Raw genomic sequence first — 18,368 nt, 5'->3', positions numbered from 1 at the left:
TCTCTCTCCCTCTCCAAGGCCCTGTTCGTTTTTCATTGCTCATCCTCAATGAGCTCGTCAATATTGATGAGGGGCCATACCGGTTCCTTTGCTCGCCACGGGCAGAGACACGGAGAGAAACCTCTGATGGGCAGCGCAGTGTTCTTATCACATTATGAAATATGCACCGCGTGTCTCTACTGTATATCTGTGTGTGTGTGTGTGTGTGTGTCTACTGTGTGTGTGTGTGTGTTCTACTGTGTGTGTGTGTGTCTATTCAAGTCCAAAACACCACTTCCATTTCCCAGATACTGCATGCGATTAGCTGCACACAGGAGGACATCGTCTACATTGTTAATGTGAACTAAAAAATTAATAAATATATATTTTTTAAGGCAAAGCTTTGAAGAGAACAATTAATGACCCATACACACACTGTTCTCAAAGGGAAGTAGAAAAGCAGGGGATGAATAAGACAGATGTGGGGGAAAATAGTGATAATTGACAATGGGTGTTACATATGATTGACGTGTGGTACCGCCATTTTACTTTGTATAAATGTTGGTATATTTGTCTTTTATTTGTGTGTTCACATCTGGGCAAGGCTGTTCCAATTTGCGGCATGGTAAAGAAGTATTCGTATTGTAACCTAGTTTATAAGGCTATAGAATATAATGTTCTCTAAGGCACTATCTTTGGTTGACTGCCTGTGTACTGAATAGGAAAGTCTAATATACTGTGTGACTGAGCAAACTGACTGATCTACAAGTGATAATGAGGAGTTATTTAGCATGTAAGGTGATTTGTAGATCAGTCAGTCAGCAGTTGCTGACTGCAATGCAGTCAATCTGGAACATGACCACAGTTTTTAGGTATACCGTGTTTCTGTCTATTATAGGGCACTTTTGCACTTTAGTTTTCAAGCCTTTGGGTTTGGATTTTGTTTGGCAATGTCTGGATCTCCATGTTGCCCCACAATACTATCCTCTCTTTGGCCTGCTCTACTGGGCATCATCCCTCTGTGGTAATGTTGACTGGATACCTGGCTATCTGGACCCTGTGTTGATCCCTCCCCCTGTGTTGGGGGGACCTGGACACCTGGCTATCTGGACCCTGCCCAGCTGTTGTACCAGGGGGAAGTTTGGAAGTGCTGGGTGGGGTGTGTGTGTGAGGGGGGTGGGTTGTGTGTGTGTGTGTGAGAGAGAGAGAGTGAGAGATATTGTTTGTTGGTGTGTGTGTGTGTGTGTGTGTGTGTGTGTGTGTGTGTGAGAGACAACTCATTGCACCCCAGATGCCAAAAACTCCTCCAACCAACTACTTCATTACCCAGGCGCTTGGAAAGCCATTTGCCCAACAGCGGCTGTTAATCAGATTACATTTTTCTGTGCTCTTACCCCCCCGTCCCCCACCACCCTTTATTGACCCATTAGGGGAAGATAATGAAGGAAACCAGTCACTCACTCAGTCAAACACACTGTCACTGTCGCCAGCATTTTCCCACTTGCCAACCGTCGCCCCCGTCCCTCCCACCCCAACACCTGCAAGAGCGCTCACTCACTCTCTAACTCTGTGTGTGTGTGCCATTACACTTTAATTAGCCCCCATCTCCTTTGTGCGCAGCCCCCCTTATACAAAGAGTATTAAGCAAATTTATGGTGCATGTGGCAGAGGACGGGGCGAAGATCTATGTATGTCGCTGGTGAGAGAGTGAGAGATAGAGAGAGAGAGAAAGAGTGAGAGAGAGAGAGAGAGAGAAGAAAAAAAGAATCAGCAGAATTAATTTCCTCTCATTTCCAGTGTGTACAATATTAAAGCCGTTAAAGGTTGCCTCTGTCAGCGCGTTTAGAACAACACATTAGTTTGCCACGGATAGGGCGGAGGAGAGGATGGAGGGAGGAGGAGAGAAGATTCTCTCAGGATGATTCTCTCCATCATGCGGAACGCACGATTGTCGCTTTGCTAACGAATGCCAGGGCTCCTGACGCAAATGAGAGTGCAGTTAAGTTTTCCCACTCCTCTCGCTCCCTCTTCCTCCCGGTGCCTAGAGACACTCTATGCAGAGACACTGCAGCTTCATCAGCAATGACCAGTCTAGTCATTATGAGAAAGAGAGCGAGACAGACAGACAGACAGACAGAGAAAGAGGAAGACTCATGTTCAAAGAAAGTGGATAGTTCGCTCAAAGACGACAAGTCATTTTCTACTTTGCCACTTAGAATGCAAACAGGTAGCGCAAGTTAACACCACATTAGCTCAAAATGGGAAAGTCCCTTTAACTCTAAACTAAGCCCAGAGAAAGCAGCTACTGCAGTGCAAAGGACACTGAGATAAGTAGTCACATCAACTCTACAAAGAGAGAAAACAGATGGAACGAACACCGCTTCACCCCTGCTATTGACAGACAGGTAAAGGAGGGAGGGAGAGAAAGAGAGAGACTGTTGGAGCTACAAGCACTAAACACAAACAGTTTATCTCCCTATCCTCCTACCATAGCCGTCAGCTGTAGTTATTAAATCCGGGTTCTGTACTCTGCCCCAGCCCCGTCACCCTGACAACACGGTTAAGATGAGTTTTACCACAGACTCCCTCTGCTGAGCTGTTTACCAGACACCCCCACGCTTCCACTCAACCCCGTGACACCTGCACCGTCCATGTCTGTCAGACAATAAGGGGCTAGCGCTGAAGGCTAATGATTCTCTGGCTTATCATGGAAGCAGTGTTAGCATGTAATGCTAGGAGGATAACATGACAGGCTGGAGACGGGTCACTGGGTATCTCACTGGGGGTGTGACTGGAGGTCAGAGAGAGGGTAAACCAACTGTCACTCTTATGATGGGATGTTACACACACACAGAGTTTTCTAGTGTGTATCTCAGAGACACCACCCCCCAAACAAACTCACTTTTAGTGTTTCACACACAATACACACCCCTCCTTAGTAGTCCATCTAGAAGACAATGCACTAACCAACACTGTCCTTCTGTAATTCTCTCTCTCTCTCCCTTCCTCCCTCCCGTAAAAGTGCTTGTTTCAACAGATTGGTAATTCCTTGAAGTCAACTTGTGTGTGCTGAATGGCTAAACAGCCGCAGTGTGATCACACACAGACACATACAAACACACACACACACACACACTGTGCCAGAGAGATGTTGACGTTAGAGGCTCATTGATCCACTAGAGTGGACCAAACACCTGGTGTGGCTAGAATGTCCAGCTAGAATGTCCATGTAACGTTTCAGAAACATTATGTCAGCATTCTGTCAAAGTCATTCCAATGTTCTGTGATAATGATAATTGATCCACTACAGTAGGCATGCATGAAGAAACACCTGGTAAGGGCTACAACTGGCTAGAATGTCTATGTAACCTTCAGAAAATGCAGCTAAAACATTGTGTCAGTCTGTTTTTTTATTCATCGTGATAATGTCTTTAGCTAGCGCATGTAGGTAGATAAAAGGAAAAAATATAGTGACATCGTCTCCACAACGTTAGGGCAATGTTAAAGTGCAGTTGTTGGGCAGATTCCCAGCGGGCGTCTGGTGGACTGACAGTATATATGGGACACAGCTGGAGAGAAGGTCTCCAAGTTCACATCATCCATTTATTTCACAACATCTTTGATCCATCCTCTCCATCCCTCTCTCTCTTTCTCTCAATCCATCCCGCTCTCACTCTCTATCTCTCCTGCAGTGGCAGAGAACCAAAAACAGCAGCAGAGCGAGAGAGAGAGAAAGAGAGGAGGGATTGGGGAAGAGAGAGGTGGAGGGGAGAGAGAGAGCTAGAGAGAGACAGAAAGAGAGAGGTGGAGGGGAGAGAGAGCTAGAGAGAGACAGAAAGAGAGAGGTGGAGGGGAGAGAGAGAGCTAGAGAGAGACAGAAAGATAAAAGTGGAGGGGAGAGAGAGCTAGAGAGAGATAGAAAGAGAGAGGTGGAGGGGAGAGAGATTGCTAGAGAGAGACAAAAAGAGAGAGGTGGAGAGGAGAGAGAGCTAGAGAGAGACAGAAAGAGAGAGGTGGAGGGGAGCGAGAGAGCTAGAGAGAGACAGAAAGAGAGAGGTGGAGGGGAGAGCGAGCTAGAGAGAGACAGAAAGAGAGAGGTGGAGGGGAGAGAGAGATAGCTAGAGAGAGGTGGAGGAGAGAGAGAGCTAGAGAGAGACAGAAAGAGAGAGGTGGAGGGGAGAGAGAGCGCTAGAGAGAGACAGAAAGAGAGAGGTAGAGGGGAGAGAGAGCTAGAGAGAGACAGAAAGAGAGAGGTGGAGGGGAGAGAGAGCGAGCGAGAGAGCTAGAGAGAGACAGAAAGAGAGAGGTGGAGGGGAGAGAGAGAGCTAGAGAAAGACAGAAAGAGAGAAGTGGAGGAGAGAGAGAAACACACACAGATCTGACGTTTATCAGACGTTCCACTGACACGTCCAGGTCTATGGGATGGGACCTGGCTCTAGCGCTGTCTCTGACCAGATGGTGTGTGTGTGTGACTGTGTATCTGCCACTCTGTGTGTGTGTGTGTGTGTGTGTAACAAGGTCCACTAGGCCTGACTAGGGGTCTTTCCCTCTCAGGGAGTTTTGGCCTCAGACCAGCACTAGGGTCAAGGTCACTCACACAGACATGCCTCACATCACACACACACAGACATCCATAACAAGCGCTGAAAGACTGATGCAACGGTTACTACAAAAATGAAAATGAATTAACTCAACCTGATATCTCCAGATTAAATTTGGACAAACATAGTCACACAAAGTTCAACACACCAGAATTGAAATGTGACATTTCAGCAGTATTTCAGTGCCTGTGCAGTGCCTTGACTACAGATATACAGTAGCTACTGTAGCTTTGGCCACTGGGTGCCACTGTTTCCATACCCTTCCCTTTCACACAGAAGAGTGTGTGTGTGTTCCTTGGGTAGAGCTAGCTACAGTGCTGCTGGCCATTGGGCTTCTCAGTTGTAACTGGGATCGATGGTTATTACTGTGTCCTTTCCAGGGTCAACAGGAGCCACTCACAGCACCACGGCTTTCCCCTCTATTCTCCCCCCTCTTCTATCGCTCTTCTATCTATTTTTTCCTTCACTTATCAGTCTGCCTCTTCTTCCCTTTATTCACTGGTTCTTCTGAGACTGGGCTGAAGGAAGGGTGAACATCCCTCGTCTCTTATTCTCCATTTGTCTTTCTCTTCTCTCTGGTCTTTTGAAAGAGGTTTTCCTCACCCGCCGTTGTGTGTGTGTGTTCAGAGCTGGGGGATGGTCAATCAGAATGCAATGAAGCAATGAATGTGTAAACAATGCACACTGCAATTCCCAATCAACACCTACACCACCCACACTGTCATCAGAGAGAGAGAGAGAGAGAGAGAGGGGGAGGGAGGGAGGGAGCGAGAGAGGCCATCACGAGATGGCATCTGAGGAATATACATTGTATCGAAGGACATCGCATGGAGATTGGCAAAACTAGTGAAAATCTACCGTCATCAGATTGTGTTTTGGGGGGATTGAGGTAGCCTAGACTTTGTTTTGGTGTCTTAGGCCTTTTGGTTTACAGTCCAGTGAGTCCATAAATTACCTTGTATTGTTTGACGGAGGTTTGGTAAAAAATTGATTGGTATAAGTCTCCAGAAAAATACCTGAAAGGACATGTCAAGGTCCCTTATAATGACTATGGTAGAAGAGCACTGATAAGCATCGCAGGGATGTAGTGGTAAATTAAAAGCTGGGTTAACAGTGTCCAATATAAAAGCTAACAATGCTAATTTACCATATAGGTAAATAAACGCTATACACCACATCAAAAAGGTGTGTAAACGGTGTTCATCATCCACTATATTCCTGTTGATATGTCAATATACCAGTCATACGTCAGTGGCGTTGGAGGACACTGGTGGACATTTGACTGGTTTATTGACATACCTCCTCCCATCTTGTCCTCTTACTCCCTCATGGGGTATAGATTGGTGCAGTTCTGCATGATGGTTGAACATGCAGGACAGAGAGAGAGAGAGAGAGGGAGGGAGAGAGAGAGGGCAGAAGGACAGTGATTACACATTGATCCGTCCAAATAAAGATGTCCTGTGTCCTTCTGAGACACGAGCCTCCCACTGACTAACTTATGATTTTCTCCCTCCCTCCCTCCCTCCCTCCTCTTTACTATTTATATCCCTTTGTCTCCCCTCTCACTCCTTCTGTCATGTTCATCCATCTCTTACCCTGTCTCTTTCTCCCCCTCCTGTGTGAGTGTGTGTGTGTGTGTGTGTGTGTGTGTGTGTATGTCTCACCTAGCGAAGTCCAGGTCGGCTTCTCTAGACATTGTGATGTTGGTGAGGTTCTGCTGCAGGACAAAGATGTTCCTACACATCTTCTTGATGCCAGACTCACTGATCCTCTTAAAGTACTGGGCTCCATTGATCAGAATACAGGAGATCAGGTGGCCAAGACCTACAGAGAGAGTAAGAGAGAGAGAGAGAGAGAGACAGTGAGAGAGACAGTGAGAGAGAGAGAGAGAGAGAGAGAGAGAGAGAGAGAGAGAGAGAGAGAGAGAGAGAGAGAGAGAGAGAGAGAGAGAGAGAGAGAGAGAGAGAGAGAAAGAGGGATAGGGAGAGAGAGAGAGAGAGGGATAGGGAGAGAGAGGGAGAGAGAGAGAGGGGGGAGAGACGAGGTGGGTAGAGAGAGAGAGAGAGAGAGAGAGAGAGAGAAAATACATACCAGTCACATACTGCAGAATACATGTACATATTAGGTAAATATCCCAGTAGTCAACACTATTATCGATAACCAGAGTGGACATGGCAGGTGGAAGAAGTACAAAACATTACGTCAATAAAATAAAATATTCATAAAAATGAAGGGCACTGATCAATACATTCTCAATACATTACATTATCATGGACGACCCCCAACAACAGGCTTACCTTCAAAGATGTACTGGAACTTGTGCTGCTGCAATGCGGCGCCCATCACCTCCTCGATGGCGCTGATATCCTTGTTGAGTTTGACCACCAAGGGGTCGTAGTCCATGCTCTCCACGTTGGCCACTATGGCATAGTTCCCCTGCTTGGCCAGGGGAATCAGGTAGTGGAAACAATGCACTCTGAAGGGAGGAGAGAGGATGGACAGAGGAGGGGAGGAGAGAGGATAGACAGAGGAGGGGAGTAGAGAGGATAGACAGAGGAGGGGAGGAGAGAGGATAGACAGAGGAGGGGAGGAGAGAGGATAGACAGAGGAGGGGAGGAGAGAGGATAGACAGAGGAGGGGAGGAGAGAGGATAGACAGAGGAGGGGAGGAGAGAGGATAGACAGAGGAGGGGAGGAGAGAGGATAGACAGAGGAGGGGATGAGAGAGGATAGACAGAGGAGGGGAGGAGAGAGGATAGACAGAGGAGGGGAGGAGAGAGGATAGACAGAGGAGGGGAGGAGAGAGGATAGACAGAGGAGGGGGAGAGAGGATAGACAGAGGAGGGGAGGAGAGAGGATGGACAGAGGAGGGGAGGAGAGAATAGACAGAGGAGGGGAGGAGAGGGGATAGACAGAGGAGGGGAGGAGAGGGGATAGACAGAGGAGGGGAGAGAGAGGATAGACAGAGGAGGGAGGAGAGAGGATGGACAGGGGAGGGGGAGGAGAGAGGATAGACAGAGGAGGGGAGGAGAGGGGATAGACAGAGGAGGGGAGGAGAGAGGATAGACAGAGGAGGGGAGGAGAGAGGATAGACAGAGGAGGGGAGGAGAGAGGATAGACAGAGGAGGGGAGGAGAGAGGATAGACAGATGATGGGAGGAGAGAGGATATTAAGAGGAGGGGAGGAGAGGGGATAGACAGAGGAGGGGAGGAGAGAGGATAGACAGAGGAGGGGAGGAGAGAGGATAGACAGAGGAGGGGAGGAGAGAGGATAGACAGAGGAGGGGAGGAGAGAAGATAGACAGAGGAGGGGAGGAGAGGGGATAGACAGAGGAGGGGAGGAGAGAGGATAGACAGATTATATTGTTGAGTGTGTTTAGTCCAACCAAATCCTACTGGTAGATGAAGTCATGATGGTCAATGAATCAGGTTCCTGGGATGTAGAGCTGGGACGATTACCCAAAAATGATTGACACCGACCATACCGATCACTTATCGCAGGCATTTGGCCGATATCGTTCATTACAATAAGTAGCCTATACTAGAGAAATGTGAAGTTTGAAATGAAATAAGTTTGCTAATATGGGTGATTGATGGCTACAACATTCAAACTAGTAGTAGTAGTTTAAAGAATAATAAAAAAGCGGTGGTGCACATTAATGTTATAAACGTATAGTTCTATTTATCACATCAACTCAGGCAATTTATCAAAATATGTTTTTTTGTCCATATCACTCAGCTCTACTGGGTTTCACTGAATTCATCCACCATGGAACACTCTCCCTCCCTCCCTCCCTGCCTCCCTCCCTCTCTTTCTTTCTTTCCCTCCCTCCCTCCCCCTCCCCCTCTCACACTCCGTCTCCCTCTCTCCCTCCCTCTCCATGCGTCTCTCACTCTCCTCTTCGTGATGGCACCATTTGCCACCCAGTATTGTCGAGGGAAATTTGCTTAATGGGTTAAAGTCAATAAGGCGTGGAGTAGTAGGGAGTAGTGCAGAGCTCAGGGAGTGTTTCTCGCCCCCTCTCTTTTCCGGGGCAATCATAAACAATACTGCATAAGCTAAACAATATCTCAGAGCCATCATGAGGGATGAAGGGATGGAGAGAGGGAGGAGGAGATGGAGAGATGGAGGAGGAGATGGAGAGATGGAGGGATGGAGAGAGGGAGGAGGAAATGGAGATGGAGAGATGGAGGAGGAGATGGAGAGATGGAGGGATGGAGAGAGGGAGGAGGAGATGGAGAGATGGAAAGAAGGAGGAGGAGAAGGAGGGATGAGAGAGGGAGCAGGAGATGGAGGGATGGAGAGAGAGAGGCAGGAGGAGAAGGAGGGATGAGACAGGGAGCAGGAGATGGAGGGATGGAGAGAGAGAGGCAGGAGGAGAAGGAGGGATGAGAGAGGGAGCAGGAGATGGAGGGATGGAGAGAGAGAGGCAGGAGGAGAAGGAGGGATGAGACAGGGAGCAGGAGATGAAGGGATGGAGAGAGGGAGGAGGAGAAGGAGGGATGAGAGAGGGAGCAGGAGATGGAGGGATGGAGAGAGAGAGGCAGGAGGAGAAGGAGGGATGAGACAGGGAGCAGGAGATGAAGGGATGGAGAGAGGGAGGAGGAGAAGGAGGGATGAGAGAGGGAGCAGGTGATGGAGGGATGGAGGAGGAGAAGGAGGGATGAGGAGGGAGGAGGAGAGGAAGGATTGGAGGGATGGAGAGAGGGATGAGGAGATAGGGGCTGTTAGGGGCTGTTGATGGAGAGAGTTGGTTGTTTTCTGGGTTTGCTTGGTAAATCACTTGTTTTAGACGTTAATGGACGTACTCACTGGATCCAGAGGAATACATTGGTCTGAGTGTATTATTAGATTGTCTTGCACTTGTTTGACCCCCTAGAGTCCATTGACGCACCGCATCCGCTAATGTCGCACGGTGTTTGTCAGACCATGAGACATCCCAAAGGACCACTCTATGGAAAGATGAGACTCTCACGAACACGATGGTGGTCTCCACAAGTGTCACGGGACTCGTCTGAAGTCGGTACCGTCGATGTGCCAACTTCTGTTTGTAGCGTCCAAACTTTTGGGCTACAAACTAACTCGTCTGAAGGTAACCGGTACTGGTTTAAAATACGAATTGAAGTATGGAGGTAGTGTTGTGCCTACCACAAAAAAATTACATATATTTCCTGAGCTTTCATATATCTCGTAGATATAGGACAGACACTTCAAAACATTGTTCCTTATGAATAATTTTTTTTGACTGTCTTTTTTTGCCATTTATGAATGTTATTAAATGCGTTTCTATGGGATTTGGTACTAAAGGCCAAATTCAATATTTGATCAAATAATAATAATAAAAACATTATTTTTTTAAACGATATACAGTGAGGGAAAAAAGTATTTGATCCCCTGCTGATTTTGTACGTTTGCCCACTGACAAAGACATGATCAGTCTATAATTTTAATGGTAGGTTTATTTGAACAGTGAGAGACAGAATAACAACAAAACAATCCAGAAAAACGCATGTCAAAAATGTTATAAATTGATTTGCATTTTAATGAGGGAAATAAGTATTTGACCCCTCTGCAAAACATGACTTAGTACTTGGTGGCAAAACCCTTGCTGGCAATCACAGAGGTCAGACATTTATTGTAGTTGGCCACCAGGTTTGCACACATCTCACGAGGGATTTGTCATTAAGGTTTCGAGGCTGACGTTTGGCAACTCGAACCACAGATTTTCTATGGGATTAAGGTCTGGAGACTGGCTAGGCCACTCCAGGACCTTAATGTGCTTCTTCTTGAGCCACTCCTTTGTTGCCTTGGCCGTGTGTTTTGGGTCATTGTCATGCTGGAATACCCATCCACGACCCATTTTCAATGCCCTGGCTGAGGGAAGGAGGTTCTCACTCAAGATTTGACGGTACATGGCCCCGTCTATCGTCCCTTTGATGCAGTGAAGTTGTCCTGTCCCCTTAGCAGAAAAACACCCCCAAAGCATAATGTTTCCACCTCCATGTTTGACGGTGGGGATGGTGTTCTTGGGGTCATAGGCAGCATTCCTCCTCCTCCAAACACGGCGAGTTGAGTTGATGCCAAAGAGCTCCATTTTGGTCTCATCTGACCACAACACTTTCACCCAGTTCTCCTCTGAATCATTCCAACTTCAGACGGGCATGTATATGTGCTTTCTTGAGCAGGGGGACCTTGCGGGCGCTGCAGGATTTCAGTCCTTCACGGCGTAGTGTGTTACCAATTGTTTTCTTGGTGACTATGGTCCCAGCTGCCTTGAGATCATTGACAAGATCCTCCCGTGTAGTTCTGGGCTGATTCCTCACCGTTCTCATGATCATTGCAACTCCACGAGGTGAGATCTTGCATGGAGCCCCAGGCCGAGGGAGATTGACAGTTATTTTGTGTTTCTTCCATTTGCGAATAATCACACCAACTGTTGTCACCTTATCACCAAGCTGCTTGGCGATGGTCTTGTAGCCCATTCCAGCCTTGTGTAGGTCTACAATATTGTCCCTGACATCCTTGGAGAGCTCTTTGGTCTTGGCCATGGTGGAGAGTTTGGAATCAGATTGATTGATTGCTTCTGTGGACAGGTGTCTTTTATACAGGTAACAAACTGAGATTAGGAGCACTCCCTTCAAGAGTGTGCTCCTAATCTCAGCTCGTTACCTGTATAAAAGACACCTGGGAGCCAGAAATCTTTCTGATTGAGAGGTGTCAATACTTATTTCCCTCATTAAAATGCAAATAAATTCATACGATTTTTGACATGCGTTTTTCTGGATTATTTTGTTGTTATTCTGTCTCTCACTGTTCAAATAAACCTACCATTAAAATTATAGACTGATCATTTCTTTGTCAGTGGGCAAACGTACAAAATCAGCAGGTGATCAAATACTTTTTTCCCTCACTGTATATATATATATATTAGGGGTGTAACGATTCGTTTTAACAACGATTCGATTTGTATCACGATTCGTGGTTGTCGATACGATTCAAGGACGATATTGGTTCATTTAGAACGATACGATCCGAAACGATTCAGTGACTTGAAATCGATTCAGTACCCTTTTAGCCAAAAATTCAACCAGTGTGACTGAAATAAATACCTGGATACTGGACAGTGCAGGTGAAGTTTCCTAGATTCCTGTTTCTTGTAAGGACCGCAATGGTGGCTTGATAATTTCTCGCTCGTCGGCTTCTCCTCTGTCGTCCGCCATGCTATGTTTTGTTGTCTTGGCGCCATTGCGCTGCTGCTGGCGCGATGACGTCACGGATAGGCAGACTGAATCGAGTAATGTTTAAAGCCTTTATCATTAAAAGTGCTAAGAAAAAAACATCCATATAAAGTCTGACGTGCTTAAATCCAATGGGTTATTTCCTAGTATCGATACAATCGATTTATTACATTTTAAAACGATGTTAGATCGATATATGTTGTCCAAAAGGCCAACTCGTCGAGCACAGATCGATGTAGTTGGATCATAGGAATATAAATCGATACATCGATGTAGTAGATGGATCGTTACACCCCTAATATATATATATATATATATATATATATATATATATATATATATATATATATATATATATATACACACACACACATATACATACCTAAAGGGGTTCTAAAATTCCAAAACGACAGCCCTGCCACTTGGTTTGCTATAAAGTTGAGGGACAGGGCTCAACAAATGTAACCACCCTGAAATTCATAGGTGGAACTATGCAAGGTCTGACAGTCAACATGATAGTCTGACAGAACAACAGCCTGCTAACTCAGTCTGCCCCCACTCAGGACCAAGACTGAAAACACTGTTAAACCATGGAGAGGAAGATTCTATAAATCAAGATTGTGTTCGCTAGTGACCAAACGGAAGAAAAACGGAGTGAAGTGGGAGGTAGTATTATCTGTACTTGACCAATAGGGAAAGGTCATTATGAACATGACACAGGCTGGGTGTTTATCCTGGAGAGTCCATGTCTGTACGTACCTGACCTCCAGGTGGAGGACCAGCAGACAGCGGTCAGCGATGTCCTGGAAGGCCCTGGACAGGTCAGTCAGAGTCTGGAGGATCTGGTCCCTGCTGCGGATGCTCTCATTGGTCACCTGGGGGTCAGAGCCTGGAGACCCACCTGAATACACACACACACACACACACACACTTTAGTTACATTATAGCTAAAGATTAAAAATATCACAGCAGTGTTTCCCACAACTCTCCTCGAGACCCAGGGGAATTCCACACCTCTTCTCGAGAACCCAGGACCATTCCACACCTCTTCTCAAGTACCCAGGACCATTCCACACCTCTTCTCGAGAACCTAGGACCATTCCACATATGCCAGATCTCCATTACAAGAACCAGAAGGAACTAGGACGAAGGAGAACTAAAGAGAACCAGGAAGAACAAGGACGAAGGAGAACTAAAGAGAACTAGGATGAAGGAGAACTAAAGAGAACCAGGAAGAACAAGGACGAAGGAGAACTAAAGAGAACTAGGACGAAGGAGAACTAAAGAGAACTAGGACGAAGGAGAACTAAAGAGAACCAGGAAGAACAAGGACGAAGGAGAACTAAAGAGAACCAGGAGGAACTAGGACGAAGGAGAACTAAAGAGAACCAGGAAGAACAAGGACGAAGGAGAACTAAAGAGAACCAGGAGGAACTAGGACGAAGGAAAACTAAAGAGAACCAGGCAGAACTAGGACGAAGGAGAACTAAAGAGAATCAGACACAATGAGCTGATGTAATCCAGAACTAACACACTTAATTCAACTAATGAAGGGATTGATGAGACGTTGATCAGTTGAATCAGGTGAACTTGGACTGGAATACATAAAATAAGAGGAACAGCAGGGAGTACTCAAGGAGAGGTTTGGGAAACACTGTGCTACACATCTGAAGACCTTCTACAGTCCTTCAGAAAGTCCCTTCATTCCTTCAATCCATGTGCTGAGACACCAAGTGTGTGTCTGCATTGTGATCCATACAAAGGAGCTATGTTTGTGTGTGTGTGTGTAAAGAGCATTCAGACCGCCAAGTGTAAATCAATGGCTATGAATTAGAGGAGGGGAGTGGAAGGCGAGAGAAATTGGCCCTGTCACTCATATGTGAGTCTATTTGGGCAATGAGGCGGTGAGGAGTGTGTGGTGTGCATGTGCGTTTGGAGAGAGACTGCTGAGCGGAAGAGGGGTGGTGAGGGCGAGCGATCGATTGGCTGCAGTCAGGTCCAGCTCCCCAGTTACTCTCTCAGCCCTTGTGAAGGTCGTACGCGCGTGCGTCCGCAGGCAGGAAGGCAGGCACACTCAAAGACCCAAACACACACTGACAGAGTGAGGAAGGAAGTAGTTGAAACTGCGGCTGAGCAACGCAGTCCAATATCTACTGTTGACAGAGGTCCTTTAGTCAACGCTGCTTAGCGGAGATATTTCCAACAGAGTCAACACTCAACAACTTTTATACAATTATTTGATTCTTAAAAAACTAGAAACAGGAACTAAATACTCTTCAAAAAATCATATAAATACTCAAAGCTCTGTATCTACATTATGCACATTCTGACAAAGTCACGTGTTGACTTATTTGGGAGTCACGTCATGTTCCCAGTACCCTGCCTCGTCTCCATGTTCCCAGTACCCTGCCTCATCCCCATTAACCCAGTATCCTGCCTCATCTCCATGTCCCCAGTATCCTGCCTCATCTCCATGTCCCCAGTACCCTGCCTCGTCCCCATTAACCCAGTATCCTGCCTCGTCCCCATTAACCCAGTATCCTGCCTCGTCACCCTTAACCCAGTACCCTGCCTCGTCTCCATGTCCCCAGTACCCTGCCTCGTCTCATGTCCTCAGTATCCTGACTTGTCTTCATGTCCCCCGTACCCTGCCTCGTCTCCATGTTCCCACTATCCTGACTCGTCACCATTACCCCAGTACCCTGCCTCATCACCATTACCCCAGTACCCTGCCTCATCACCATTAACCAAGTATCCTGCCTCGTCTCCATGTCCCCAGTACCCTGCCTTGTCTCCATGTCCCTAGTACCCTGCCACGTCTCCATGTTCCCAGTATCCTGCCTCGTCACCATTAACCCAATACCCTGCCTCGTCCCCATTAACCCAGTATCCTGCCTCGTCTCCATTAACCCAGTATCCTGCCTCGTCTCCATGTCCCCAGTACCCTGCCTCATCCCCATTAACCCAGTATCCTGCCTCGTCTCCATTAACCCAGTATCCTGCCTCGTCTCCATGTCCCCAGTACCCTGCCTCGTCCCCATTAATCCAGTATCCTGCCTCGTCTCCATGTCCCCAGTACCCTACCTCGTCTCCATGTTCCCAGTATCCTGCCTCGTCCCCATTAACCCAGTACCCTGCCTCGTCTCCATGTTCCCAGTATCCTGCCTCGTCTCCATGTCCCCAGTACTCCATGTCCCCAGTTCCCCGTAAGGATGGTGCCAGGTTTCCTCCAGATGTGACGATTGGCATTTAGGCCAAAGAGTTCAATCTTGGTTTCATCAGACCAGATAATCTTGTTTCTCATGGTCAGAGTCCTTTAGGTGCCTTTTGGCAAACTCCAAGAGGGCAGTCATGTGCCTTTTACTGAGGAGTGGCCACTCTACCATAAAGGCCTGATTGGTGGAGTGCTGCAGAGATGGTTGTCCTTCTGGAAGGTTCTCCCATCTCCACAGAGGAACTCTGGAGCTCGGTCAGGGTGACCATCGGGCTCTTGGTCACCTCTCTGACCAAGGCCCTTTTCCCCCGATTGCTCAGTTTGGCCGGGCGGCCAGCTCTAGGAAGAGTCTTGGTGGTTCCAAACTTCTTCCACAGACCTGTGCCACGACATAATCCTGTCTCGGAGCTCTACGGACAATTCCTTCGACCTCATGGTTTTTGCTCTGACATGCACTGCCAACTGTTGGACCTTATATAGACAGGTGTGTGCCTTTCCAAATCATGTCCAATCAATTGAAGTTACAACAGGTGGACTCCAATCAAGTTGTAGAAACATCTCAATGATGATCAATGGAAACAGAATGCACCTGAGCTCAATTTCGACTCTCATAGCAAAGGGTCTGAATACTTATGTAAATAAGGTATTTCTGTTTTTTAATAAATTTGCACAAAAAAAAAAAAAACTGATTTTGCTTTGTCATTATGGGGTATTGTGTGTATATTGATGATAAACATATTTAATTTAATCAATTTTAGAATAAGGCTGTAACGTAACAAAATGTGGAAAAAGTTAAGGGGTTTGAATACTTTCCGAATGCACTGTATATTAGGGGTACTCAACTCTTACCCATTGAGGTCCAGAGCCTACTGGTTTTCTGTTTTACCTCATAACTAATTGCACACACCTGGTATCCCAGGTCTAAATCAGTCCCTGATTAGAGGGGAACAATTAAAAAATGCAGTGGAACTGTGGAGGTTCAGAGTTGAGTTTGAGGGCTGTGTATGTACAGTAGCATTATGTGTTTTGATCCAACCCTAATTAAGATTCAGTTCAATACAGTAAACATATCCAACACTTCAACATTATCTTGATGATAATAACACAACCGACTCACCCCAACCTAAACCAACAACACGTGGTAATGGAAACTGTAAATAGACCATATGTGTTTGTCTGGGGATGAAAGTCAATAGAAATAGGGGAGAAAAAGCACATCTTAATCACACCTAGGTTGAACCGATCCAAACTTATCAACAATAACATTTCTGTTCTCTCAGTTTTCTCCCGAGATCAAGGATAAGATCATTTAATATAACAGGCTTTTAAAATTCAATATTGGTGCACAATTTACACCAGAAATATCAACGTGATGTAAAAGGCACTCTATTCGTGGAACGACCCTGCAACCCTCGTCTTAGTAATCAACCAGGAAAAACAAGACTATTTTGATCCAAGTGTTCAGAAACCGGTAATACTGCAGTATCATTGTTATAGATGAGTCTGAATGCTGATCCCCTGACTCAGACAATAAATCATAGAACACACCATCATTTCCTTATGTCTTTCTACAAAGAACAAAACAAAAGAACAACATGGTTGCGTTGCATGAAAGAAAATTCAGTGACTTGACTTTTACAAAAGTAAAGTTTAATTGTGACTTGAGACGATATAACCCTAAAGCACACATTTCAATCACAATGCACAAGTCTGTTGCATGATGTCAATTTCCCTAAATAATTATAATATTGTATAACTGCACTCTTAGCAAAAGAGTATTTCGGCTGTCCCCATAGTAGAACCCTCTGTGGAAAGGGTTCTACATGGAACCCAAAAGGGTTCTACCTGGAACCAAAAAGGGTTCTTCAAAAGGTTCTCCCATGGGGACAGGTGAAGAACCCTTAAGTTCTAGAGTGTGTTCATGAATACATTACACAGAAGAAATGCAAGTGTGGTGAACTATTTATAAACTATTTATAAATTGTTCTGGTTTTAAGTGTGCCAAGATTTGGCATGGGCCCTCAGATCCTCAAAAGTTATACAGCTGCACCATTGAGAGCATCTTGACTGGCTGCATCACCACTTGGTATGGCAACTGCTTGGCATCCGACCGCAAGGCGCTATAGAGGGTAGTGCGTATGGCCCAGTACATCACTGAGGCCGAGCTCCCTGCCATCTAGGACCTCTCTACCAGGCGGTGTCAGACGAAGGCCATACAAATTGTCAAAGACTCCAGCCCCCCAAGTCATACACTGTTCTCTCTGCTACTGCAGGGCAAGCAATACCGATGCACCAAGTCTGGAACCAACAGGAACCTGAACAGCTTCAAAGCCATAAAAACATTTCACCAAATAGCTACCTGGACTATCTGAACTGATCCTTTTGGCACTAACTCTTTTGACTCATCACATACGCTGCTGTTACTGTTCATTATTGTTTAACACTTTTTTGGTTACTACATGATTCCATATGTGTTATTTCATAGGTTTGACATCACTATTATTCTACAATGTAGAAAATAGTAAAAAATTAAGAAAAACCCTGGAATGAGTAGGTGTGTCCAAACTTTTGACTGGTACTGTATGTAAACACCTGTGTGTGTGTGTGTGTGTGTGTGTGTGTGTGTGTGTGTGTGTGTGTGTGTGTGTTAAAAGTAACTGCATTGTGTGTTTCCTCCAGTGCATTTCACATAATGTCTTTGGCAGCTCTGGGGAGGAGGCTTAACAGCGGGAGGTCTCACCAGGGGAACACAGTACGCCTCAGCCTGTCACACTTTGATGATGCGATCAAGACTCCACGGCATGGGGCCACCAATTTAGAGGCAGGAACAGAGGAACTCGCTCTCCTTCTGACTGACAGCTTTCTATACCTCCCATCTCTGTCAACTTTCCCTCTCTTTAATCTCTTTGGATTCCGGGTCTCTCTCTCTCTCTCTCCTAGTATGTGAGGTCTTTGTAAGTATGTGTGTGTGTTTATGTTTGTGCATGTTTGTGTGAGTGTGTAGTGTGTGTAGTGTGTGTGTGTGTGTGTGTGTGTGTGTGTGTGTGTGTCTGTGTGTGTGTAGCGCTTATCCAATTATTTTCCAATCCTATCTAAGGGAGGCGTCTGTTCCTTGCCATCTGCAGGAGATGAGGATGACACACATTAAGGGAGAGCCGTGGGGCAGATCAGTGGCACACACAAACACACAGGATAAATACTCTACTGCATTGGCTTGTCGATGACAGGAAAGCTAAAAGAAAACATAAAGAGAGAGAGAGAGAGAGACCTGTATGAGTTGATGCCTCCTGTCTGAACCATTTAAATGTGGTGCAAAACTTTCCATTGACTCATCGGT

General features: G+C 46.2%; 1 protein-coding gene across 1 annotated transcript in view; it reads right to left on the bottom strand.

Annotated features, from left to right (window-relative positions):
• LOC121549993 (exocyst complex component 4) overlaps positions 1 to 18,368 on the bottom strand; it is a 171,041-nt gene that overhangs the window by 6,824 nt on the left and 145,849 nt on the right. The window contains exons 15-17 of the mRNA XM_041862039.2: positions 12,577 to 12,718; positions 6,878 to 7,056; positions 6,245 to 6,404 (exon numbers count right to left, since the gene is read on the bottom strand). Coding sequence (XP_041717973.2) covers positions 6,245 to 6,404; positions 6,878 to 7,056; positions 12,577 to 12,718 — 481 coding nt within the window. The remainder of the gene's footprint in view (positions 1 to 6,244; positions 6,405 to 6,877; positions 7,057 to 12,576; positions 12,719 to 18,368) is intronic.

Source organism: Coregonus clupeaformis, chromosome 2 (assembly GCF_020615455.1).
Source record: "Coregonus clupeaformis isolate EN_2021a chromosome 2, ASM2061545v1, whole genome shotgun sequence".
NCBI classification, from domain to species: Eukaryota; Metazoa; Chordata; class Actinopteri; order Salmoniformes; family Salmonidae; genus Coregonus; species Coregonus clupeaformis.
This window is presented reverse-complemented; position numbering and strand designations above follow the sequence as displayed.